General features: G+C 45.5%; 1 protein-coding gene across 5 annotated transcripts in view; it reads left to right on the plus strand.

The window, feature by feature from the left end:
• COL14A1 (collagen type XIV alpha 1 chain) overlaps positions 1-11,451 on the plus strand; it is a 309,275-nt gene that overhangs the window by 121,213 nt on the left and 176,611 nt on the right. For all 5 annotated transcript variants that reach the window (XM_055287135.2, XM_055287134.2, XM_063643521.1 and 2 more), the window contains 2 exons: positions 6,936-7,091; positions 7,937-8,056. In XM_055287135.2, the coding sequence (XP_055143110.1) occupies positions 6,936-7,091; positions 7,937-8,056 (276 nt within the window). The remainder of the gene's footprint in view (positions 1-6,935; positions 7,092-7,936; positions 8,057-11,451) is intronic.

Genomic DNA, 11,451 nt, shown 5'->3' on the forward strand with positions numbered 1-11,451 from the left:
TCATTTCTCTAGTGCCCTGCTGGAAGTATGAACTATGTGAACAGAGGAATTATTTTTTAACAACACAATTCAATGTAGTTTACCTACACCGATGTACTATATGTCAAGAGATGAGCCAGATAAAGCGGCTAAAAAGACAAGTTACAAAAGCCCTCCCCAGTCAAGGAGCTCACAGTCTAGTCAGGCAGATAGAAATGGAAGCCAATCGGCAGGGCGTGGTGGCTCACGCTTGTAATCCCAGCACTTTGGGAGGCCGAGGCGGGCGGATCACGAGGTCAGGAGATCGAGACCACGGTGAAACCCCATCTCTACTAAAAAATACAAAAAAATTAGCCGGGCGTGGTGGCGGGCGCCTGTAGTCCCAGCTACTCGGAGAGGCTGAGGCAGGAGAATGGCGTGAACCCGGGAGGCGGAGCTTGCAGTGAGCCGAGATTGCGCCACTGCACTCCAGCCTGGGTGACAGAGCGAGACTCCATCTCAAAAAAAAAAAAAAAAAAAGAAATGGAAGCCAATCATAATATTCCAGTGTGATGGGCACAACAAACAATGTACTAATCCAGAGTCAATAAAGAAGGGCAGGTAGTGAGTTCCATCTGAGGACAGTGGGAAAAGATTCATGGAGTTGGTAAAGTGTAACCTGGGTTTTGAAGGATGAATAGGAGTTTACCTGGCAGAAAAAGTTATCTTCTGTCAGCTCCCTCTTTTCTATCTTCACTGACTATGTTGATAAATACCTTTATCTAAAAATGTATTGTAGACATTTCATTATATAAACCATAATTGGGTCTTTAATTTGAATGCCATTAGAACAAAAACAATAATATGGTTTAAAAGGAAGATTTTTAATTTGGTAATTTCATACTATTGCCGTTACAGTAACATTACCCCTTGCCCCCACATAGAGTTACTCTTTGTATGATTTTGTTTACTTTTATAAAGCACTTTTTTGCATCTGAACCTATGTTCTTTATTATAGCCTATTTCCTCTCACTAAGAATTTAATCACCGAGTGGTGTTGAGTCAAAATAAAATAAAAGAATTTAAACTGCCAGAAGTTGGGAGCTTTGTTGTGTTCCCAGTTGCTCAGAATAGTGCTTGGTACATAATAAACACTAAATAGATTTTCAAAAAATAAATAAACTTCATCCAGGAAATTAGTTGCATAACATCAAATGAATAAACATGGGTTTGGAGTTTCTCATGATGTCAGTAACACAATAAAATTGGTGTAAAATTATTGGAAGAAGGATGCTTTTCACATGGGCAACTTCAGGATGAAAGTGCATTTATTTGGGAGGGAAAAACGTTCTAGACAAATAATTCGAAATGTTAGCAAACAGCACAGATTAGCTGTGGACACAGCAGGGGCAAGCCCTGCAGAGACACTGCTTTATGTAACAAGCTTTTCCCCCTTGATTTCTAGATTTACATAACATAGAGTGCCTTCCTGAAGTCAGTATGTAGCCCTGTGGTTAAAAACATAGGTTGTGGAGACACATTACTTGGGTTTCACATCCCAGCTTTGCCACTTCTTAGCTGTGTGACACCCTGGGCAAATCACACAGTCCTTGTATGCCATACTTTTTGACTGCAGATGGGAATGATAGTAATGGTACCTGTTCCATAGAGTTGTTGTGAGGACTAAATCAGTAGATGAGTGTGGAAGGCTTAACTTTTCTTTTTTTTTGAGATGGAGTCTCGTTCTGTCACCCAGGCTGGAGTGCAATGGTGCAATCTCAGCTCACTGCAACCTCCACCTCCCGGGTTCGAGCGATTCTCCTGCCTCAGCCTCCTGAGTAGATGGGATTACAGGCACCCACCATCATGCCTGGCTAATTTTCGTATTTTTGTAGAGACGGGGTTTCACCATGTTGGCCAGGCTGGTCTTGAACTCCTGACCTCAGGTGATCCACCCATCTCGGCCTCCCAAAGTGCTAGGATTACAGACATGAGCCACCACACCCAGACTTAACATTTAATATAATAATGTACATCATTTCCAAATATGGAATGTTAAGAAATCGCTAGTTCTTCCAATGCTTCTCATCACAAAACTTAAACTAAAGAGCTTCTGCACAGCAAAAGAAACTATCATCAGAGTGAACAGGCAACCTACACAATGGGAGAAAATTTTTGCAACCTACTCATCTGACAAAGGGCTAATATCCAGAATCTACAATGAACTCAAACAAATTTACAAGAAAAAAACAAACAACCCCATCAAAAAGTGGGCAGAGGACATGAACAGACACTTCTCAAAAGAAGACATTTATGCAGCCAAAAAACACATGAAGAAATGCTCCTCATCACTGGCCATCAGAGAAATGCAAATCAAAACCACAGTGAGATACCATCTCACACCAGTTAGAATGGCCATCATTAAAAAATCAGGAAACAGGCTGGGCGCGGTGGCTCACGCTTGTAATCCCAGCACTTTGGGAGGCCGAGGCGGGCGGATCACGAGGTCAGGAGATCGAGACCACAGTGAAACCCCGTCTCTACTAAAAATACAAAAAAAATTAGCCAGGCGTGGTGGCGGGCGCCTGTAGTCCCAGCTACTCGGAGAGGCTGAGGCAGGAGAATGGTGTGAACCCGGGAGGCGGAGCTTGCAGTGAGCCGAGACTGCGCCACTGCACTCCAGCCTGGGTGACAGAGCGAGACTCCGTCTCAAAAAAAAAAAAAAAAAAAAAAAAAAAAAATCAGGAAACAACAGGTGCTGGAGAGGATGTGGAGAAATAGGAACACTTTTACACTGTTGGTGGGACTGTAAACTAGTTCAACCATTGTGGAAGTCAGTGTGGCGATTCCTCAGGGATCTAGAACTAGAAATACCATTTGACCCAGCCATCCCATTACTGGGTATATACCCAAAGGACTATAAATCATGCTGCTATAAAGACACATGCACACGTATGTTTATTGCAGCACTATTCACAATAGCAAAGAGTTGGAACCAACCCAAAGGTCCAACAACGATAGACTGGATTAAGAAAATGTGGCACATATACACCATGGAATACTATGCAGCCATAAAAAATGATGAGTTCGTGTCCTTTGTAGGGACATGGATGAAACTGGAAAACATCATTCTCAGTAAACTATCGCAAGGACAAAAAACCAAACACCGCATGTTCTCACTCATAGGTGGGAATTGAACAATGAGAACTCATGGACACAGGAAGGGGAACATCACGCCCCGGGGACTGTTGTGGGGTGGGGGGAGGGGGGAGGGACAGCATTAGGAGATACACCTAATGCTAAATGACGAATTAATGGGTGCAGGAAATCAACATGGCACATGGATACATATGTAACAAACCTGCACATTGTGCACATGTACCCTAAAACCCTAAAGTATAATTAATAAAAAAAAAAAAAAAAAAAAAGAAGAGAAAGGGGATCATTTCTCCTGGACTTGTGCAATTGTTCCTTTTGATTCTATCTGTGACATTAAACTGTTATTATCTTTGTAATCTGGGCCATATATTGAGTGCTTTTCTTTAAGTTCAGCTGCTTAGGCATTTTTTAATATACCACTTGTATTTTCAGAGTTGCATTTTAGATAAGACTCATGTAAAGTTAAGAGCCGAATTAAAACACAGTTCAAGAGGTCATTTCCTCTGTCCATTTGCTTTAATTTTAAATACAGGCTTGCAGACACAAAGGATTTATGTTATTTTACAAATTAATTTGGAATATTGTCTTAGCAATAAAAGCTTATGCACTCATTCCTTTATATTATAGATTTAAGCTACATTTAGCTGCTGTGTTTTACACATTCACCTGGGCTTCCAGGTGTGTCTGGTTTTCTTTTCTACCACTTGATTTTTAACACATTTTAAGGTACTTAATATTTTCTTTTTGATCGGTGTCTCTCTAAGAATGGTGAAATGGGTAATGTGTTTGCCAGTGGAGAGTAACGTTGTCTTCAGTTTTGAATCTGGGCTCCTGCTTATAGTAAGACAATGATTTGAATGCATTTCTTTAAAAAGATTCACATAACAGCTGGAATTATGGTTAAGGTATATGATTATTGAACTTGAACACAGTGGCTTTTAAATTACCTCTTTGTACCAAGTATATGAACAGCTGTTTGCCCCTGGCACAGGCAAACCTGTTTATGGGACAAATATTGTACATGTGTACATTATGATGGAAATAGCCATTAGCGTTCATTGTGTTTATATATGTCTTAGAGCTGATAACCTGGATTTAGGACACAAGAAAAAATATTGTTTTTACAGTTCTCAAGTGAGTATGTACTAATCTTCAAGAAAAATCATACTTTGCAGTACAAAACCAATGATAGATTTTGACTTTTGAAATTGTTGAAAAAATATCTTCTTAAGAGTCTTAATTTCAAGTGAAATATGCCGAGTTGTAGTTTGCTTTTAAGGTTTTTGGTGCTTAAATTATGTGACATAAACACTCAAATTATTTTTCTAGATAATGTTTTCTGCATGCCAGATAGGATTATTTCCCTCTTCTTTTAATTAGTTACTTAATTAGTAATTTTTAATGGTGTCATAAGCACCCACACACCCCTTACCCCCAAAATCTAAGACCTTGACCATACCCCACACTTATGCTTTTATTTTCTTTAAGATGTCTTTTGATGACCAACTTAAACATTTTTAGTCTTGTTAAAGTTATCAATCTTTTGATTTATAGTCAATTAGTTCTATATCTTGTTTAGGAGCTATACAGAATTTGTATTTCCAAGTCATTTCTGACTCGAATGACCTAAATAAGCAGAATATATCTATTGGAAGTTATTTTTTAAACCAGAAAATTCCAATTTCATTACCTCTCTTTTAAATAAGCAGAAAGGGTTCCCTTTCTAAGATCCTATCCACATGGTTCCCAATTAATTTATAAGTGAAATAATATCCCCAGTAGTTTTGGAAAAGAAAGAAAACTACTCTCCATTTGAGAGGAACTTTTCCCCATAAAAACAGAGAAAAATGGGTTCTTAAAGCTTAACCAGACTTCAGTTTTCCCTGGTTATGTCCAAAAAACAAATTAATTTTTATCCCGTGACTTCTTGTGGTATTCCATTTTAGCCTTTTTCTTAGTGTGGTACAGTAGGGCTGACTCCCAAATACAAAGTTACCAGCTGATGGCTCTGTATTTGGTGATTAAGAAAGGGAATCTGGTGCCAGAAAGTGAATATACAAACTTTGGATTGAGTTGTACTGTTTAGCTTCCATAATGAATATTGGAGTATTTCATTGGCAAATTCATTCTTTCCCCATCTGGTAAAAGCATCTAGGTATCCCATGAATATTTATATCTGGAAAAAAGTCAAGATCCTTTAAGCACAATGTGGCCTGGTAGGTGCAGAGACACGTATATTAAACTGCCTATGCCAACCATAGTAGTTCAACTATTTTTTTTTTTAAGTAAAAGCATATTCAACTTGTTTATGAACACTTCTGTATTTTGGTTTTCATTATATATGTTAAAAAAAATAAAGATTTTTCTAAGCCAGCAAGAATGAAAAGGATACAGGAAACCCAGTCCCAAACCCCTCTGCCCGCCACACTCACTTAATGATCTCTAGTCCTAATATGAAAATTCAGCAAAGTTAAGCAGTTCTTTGGAAGCACAGACCAGAGTACGAAGCAATGTTGCAATAGGTACTAAAAGTATTAGTCTGTTCTCATGCTGCTAACAAAGACATACTTGAAACTGGGTAATTTAAAAAGGAAAGAGGTTTAATGGACTCACAATTCCACATGGCTGGGGAGGCTTCACAATCATGGCGAAAGACAAAGAAGAAGCAAAGGCACATCTTACATGGTGGCAGGCAAGAACACGTGTGCAGAGGGAATCTCCCTTTTATAAAACCATCAGATCTTGTGAGACTTACTCACTATTCAGAGAACAGCATGGGAAATACCTGCCCCCATTATTTAATTACCTCCCACTGCATCCCTCCCACAACACATGGAAATTATGGGAGCTACAGTTCAAGATGAGATTTGGGTGGGGACACAACCAAACCATATCAACATTGTTAAGGATTTGTGAAACACTTGGAGAATATTCCTTTGTCTTGGCTCTGTGAATAGAAATGGTGAGTTTCCCCTAAAGAAGCACAGATCTACCCTAGATCAGGCAGCCTCCTCCATTGTTGTAGAGACTTAGCCATTCGCCCTCTGCATTTCCCCAGCATTGCTGTGAGTGGGGCCTTCTCTGATAGTAAAGCATAGGTACCATGGCCACTGGGCATCCTCTTCTGAATCTTTGTCCTAAGTGCTAATTGAGCCATTTAAAAAAATCAATCATTTACATGATCTTTAGGAACAAAATTTACTGTCATATACACATAATATGCAAAAAACATTTGACTTTGGGGAAACTCTTTGGCCTTTTTCCAATTATCTTGTTCCAAAAGCCCTTCCTACTTTAGAAAAAGTCTCTGTACCTTTCTTGGATTAAATACGCTGCTGTAACGTTTCCTTGAATTCAGAAAGTCTGCATTTCTCTTTTCCTATCACTTCCTGTAGCATACATTTATCAGGATAGTAGAGCCGTCTTTTTTGCCTCCTGGCCGTCTTCCCATCTCGGCTGACTGGCACACACTGGTGTTGCTAAGACCTTTCCTGGAAAGAATCAACAGGCAAAAGCTCAGAGCTGGATGCTTTTGCACAGACACTACTTTCTAAAATACACAGAAGGCTGAGTTGTCAGGATGGTGTGAACCTGCCCAGTGTTTTCCTATTTCCAGAGCACTGGCTCTACTGCCAACCGTTACCACAATTTTTTTTTTAGTAAAATACATTTAAGGGAAGAGTTGTAAAAAGGTGGCTGCTCCTGCGGGAACTCTTTTGTATTCTTAGCACTAAGTTGTCTAAAAGACATTAAGATGGACTGTTTTTGAAGTTACTCTAACAGTTAACACATGTGCTTTTCTGGTTTGTGCTTTGCAGAAGTGAAATTTGTCTGTCAAACTCCAGCAATTGCTGACATTGTAATCCTGGTCGATGGTTCATGGAGTATTGGAAGATTCAACTTCAGACTGGTTCGGCTTTTCTTGGAAAACCTGGTTACAGCATTCGATGTGGGCTCAGAGAAGACACGAATTGGTATAATTTCTATTATTAGCGGTAGCAGTCAGTTGTCAGTGCAAAATTGCTGGGAAGTGTTTTAAGAAATTTCAAAAATTCCTTACAAAGTGACTTTCAGGATTGCAGGATACTCATGGTCCCCCAAAGCACGTGTTTGAATCAATAAATATTTATTCCTTCTAATTTTTGCAATGATGCTGTCATTCAATTAGTTATTGAACATATTTTAATTTTCTGAAAAGTCAAGGTTTTCTCTGTTAATAATATAAATAAAACTTTAAAAGCTACAGCTTGTTTAAGAATTAATTGCTTAGCAGTTTTCTTTTTATTTAAAAGAAATAGCTAAATCTAGGAAAATGTTGAACTAGAAAATTGGCAATCATTTAATAGTACAAGATAATCTTTGCCAAATTAATTCTAGCCCAGGTAAGAAGCAAAAAAGTTGTAAATCTTTGAGCAATATTACAAATAATAAAAATAATAAATCTTTATTAAACAAAGTCTCCTAGTTTAACTTTTAAATAGCCATTAAGAAAAATGACTCCTTTGAGAATAAATCAACAACAAATAAAGCTAGACCTTTTATCTACAAACATGATCAGATTTTTTTTTAATGCCAGGTACCTAATTGGGTACTCATTTATAAATGGCTAGAAAATATGTACACTCCCTCGACCCCTGTATATGTCTAACTTGATTCCTTTAATTGATCTTACTCAGCAAGTCTTTTTGAAAATTTATAGCCAGGTCAAAAAAAAAATGTTGCAAAGATGAGGCCTTTCGTCATTCTGGTTTCTTGAGTAGCCCACTAGATTTTTGAGTAACCCATTATTCCTGGTGAGTTTCCTAATCTTTTTTTCCAGGTCTTGCACAGTATAGTGGCGACCCCAGAATAGAATGGCACTTGAATGCATTTAGCACAAAAGATGAAGTGATTGAAGCTGTCCGAAACCTCCCATATAAAGGAGGAAATACACTAACAGGTATGTTTTGTTCAATCCGTGTTATAACAACATATCTTTTTGAAGAATAATTGTGTTACCTCATTTTGCCACTTTGTAAGCGTTATCATAATGTTTTAATTAAACTAGCACTTAGGATTCTTTGATGGCTGTTTTCCCAAACTCAGCATTGAGTTAAAAGCCAGATATCTCATTCCTTTTACTCTATGACTATAATGTCCCAGGAAGGGCTTGGTTGGGCTAGGAGAAATTGAAACAAGCCCTGAGACCAACAGAGTGGAGTAGCTGTCTAACCTTTGTCAGCTAATCTCTTCACTACTTTTCTCCTCCTGCCATCCTCCACCCTGTTATTTAAATATAAACAAATTTTTTCTTATTTTCAAAGAAGATGTTTTCTTTGCCCTTATTCTGCAATCATTAGTTATCGTGAAAATATCATGAAATAATTTTCTAAAAAGTCAAGATCCTCTCTGTTAATAATAATAATACGGATCTTTGGCTCATAGTATTTTTTTTTTTTTTTTGATTTGCATATATTTTCTTTTTTTTTTTATTAATTTTTTTTGCATACAAAAACAATAAACATTTTCTAAAAATACATACAAACAAAAAGATGCGTATCAAACATATTAGGAAGGTTGCACATGGGAAGTCGGGGAATAGAAATGGGGGTGGGAGTTAAAATAAATGAGAGAGGGACTTTATATGGATCAGTGATAATAACTCAATCCTCTATTTGACAAAGAAGAGGGAGAAGGAAGAGGAAGAAAAAGAAAGTGGGATAAAGGATCAGAAAGGGAGGAAAATAGAAAAAATTAGAGTATGACTCCAGGGTAGACCTGTTTTGTTGTCATTGAGTTGGTTGGTTGGTTTGTCTGTTGTATTCTTCATGTTTCGCCAAGTTGGCCAGACTGGTCTCGAACTCCTAGCCCGAAGTGATCAACCCGCCTCGCCCCCCAGAGTGCCGGGACCACAGGCGTGAGCCACCACGTCCAGCCCCCACATTGCTTCTGGCCTCCGTGGTAGACCTCCCAGACGGAGCGGCCAGGCAGAGGAGCTCCTCACTTCTACCCAGACATGGGGCGGCCGGGCAGAGCGGCTCCTCACTTCCCAGACGGGGCGGCCAGGCAGAGACGGTCCTCACTTCTTCCCAGACGAGAGGTGGCCGGGCAGAGGCGCTCCTCACTTCCCAGATGATGGGTGGTCGGGCAGAGGCGCTCCCCACTTCCCAGACAATGGGTGGCCGGGCAGAGGCGCTCCTCACCTCCCAGACGATGGGTGGCTGGGCAGAGGCGCTCCTCACTTCCTAGATGGGGCAGCCGGGCAGAGGCGCTCCTCACTTTCCAGACGATGGGTGGCCGGGCAGAGGCGCTCCTCACCTCCCAGACGATGGGTGGCCGGGCAGAGGCGCTCCTCACCTCCCAGACGGGGCGGCCGGGCAGAGGCGTTCCTCACTTCTTCCCAGACGGGGCGGCCGGGCAGAGGCGCTCCTCACTTCTTCCCGACGGGGCGGCCGGGCAGAGGCGCTCCTCACTTCTTCCCGGACGGGGCGGCTGGGCAGAGGTGCTCCTCACTTCTTCCCGGACGGGGCGGCCGGGCAGAGGCGCTCCTCACTTCTTCCCGGACGGGGCGGCCGGGCAGAGGCGCTCCTCACTTCCCAGACGGTGGGTGGCCGGGCAGAGGCGCTCCTCACTTCCCAGACGGTGGGTGGCCGGGCAGAGGCGCTCCTCACTTCTTCCCGGATGGGGCGGCCAGGCAGAGGCGCTCCTCACTTCTTCCCGGACGGGGCGCCCGGGCAGAGGCGCTCCTCATTTCTTCCCGGACGGGGCGGCCGGGCAGAGGCGCTCCTCACTTCCCAGATGGGGCGGCCGGGCAGAGGCGCTCCTCACTTCCTCCCGGACGGGGCGGCCGGGCAGAGGCGCTCCTCACTTCCTCCCGGACGGGGCGGCCGGGCAGAGGCGCTCCTCACCTCCCAGACGATGGGAGGCCGGGCAGAGGCGCTCCTCACCTCCCAGACGGTGGGTGGCCGGGCAGAGGCGCTCCTCACTTCCCAGACGGTGGGTGGCCGGGCAGAGGCGCTCCTCATTTCTTCCCGGACGGGGCGGCCGGGCAGAGGCGCTCCTCACTTCCCAGACGGGGCGGCCGGGCAGAGGCGCTCCTCACTTCTTCCCGGACGGGGCGGCCGGGCAGAGGCACTCCTCACTTCTTCCCGGACGGGGCGGCCGGGCAGAGGCGCTCCTCACTTCTTCCCGGACGGGGCGGCCGGGCAGAGGCGCTCCTCACTTCTTCCCGGGCGGGGCGCCCGGGCAGAGGCGCTCCTCACTTCTTCCCGGACGGGGCGGCCGGGCAGAGGCGCTCCTCATTTCTTCCCGGACGGGGCGGCCGGGCAGAGGCGCTCCTCACTTCCCAGACGGGGCGGCCGGGCAGAGGCGCTCCTCACTTCTTCCCGGACAGGGGCGGCCAGGCAGAGGCGCTCCTCACTTCTTCCTGGACGGGGCGGCCGGGCAGACACGCTCCTCACTTCTTCCCGGTCGGGGTGGCCGGGCAGAGGTGCTCCTCACTTCTTCCCGGACGGGGCGGCCGGGCAGAGGCTCTCCTCACTTCTTCCCGGACGGGGCGGCCGGGCAGAGGCGCTCCTCACTTCCCAGACGGTGGGTGGCCGGGCAGAGGCGCTCCTCACTTCCCAGACGGGGCAGCCGGGCAGAGGCGCTCCTCACTTCCCAGACGGTGGGTGGCCGGGCAGAGGCGCTCCTCATTTCTTCCCGGACGGGGCGGCCGGGCAGAGGCGCTCCTCACTTCCCAGACGGGGCGGCCGGGCAGAGGCGCTCCTCACTTCTTCCCGGACGGGGCGGCCGGGCAGAGGCGCTCCTCACTTCTTCCCGGACGGGGCGGCCGGGCAGAGGCGCTCCTCACTTCTTCCCGGACGGGGCGGCCGGGCAGAGGCGCTCCTCACTTCTTCCCGGGCGGGGCGCCCGGGCAGAGGCGCTCCTCACTTCTTCCCGGACGGGGCGGCCGGGCAGAGGCGCTCCTCACTTCTTCCCAGATGGGGCGCCCGGGCAGAGGCGCTCCTCACTTCTTCCCGGACGGGGCGGCCGGGCAGAGGCGCTCCTCATTTCTTCCCGGACGGGGCGGCCGGGCAGAGGCGCTCCTCACTTCCCAGACGGGGCGGCCGGGCAGAGGCGCTCCTCACTTCTTCCCGGACAGGGGCGGCCGGGCAGAGGCGCTCCTCACTTCTTCCTGGACGGGGCGGCCGGGCAGACACGCTCCTCACTTCTTCCCGGTCGGGGCGGCCGGGCAGAGGTGCTCCTCACTTCTTCCCGGACGGGGCGGCCGGGCAGAGGCTCTCCTCACTTCTTCCCGGACGGGGCGGCCGGGCAGAGGCGCTCCTCACTTCCTCCCGGACGGGGCGGCCGGGC

The sequence above is a fragment of the Symphalangus syndactylus genome, chromosome 7 (assembly GCF_028878055.3).
Source record: "Symphalangus syndactylus isolate Jambi chromosome 7, NHGRI_mSymSyn1-v2.1_pri, whole genome shotgun sequence".
Classification (NCBI taxonomy): domain Eukaryota; kingdom Metazoa; phylum Chordata; class Mammalia; order Primates; family Hylobatidae; genus Symphalangus; species Symphalangus syndactylus.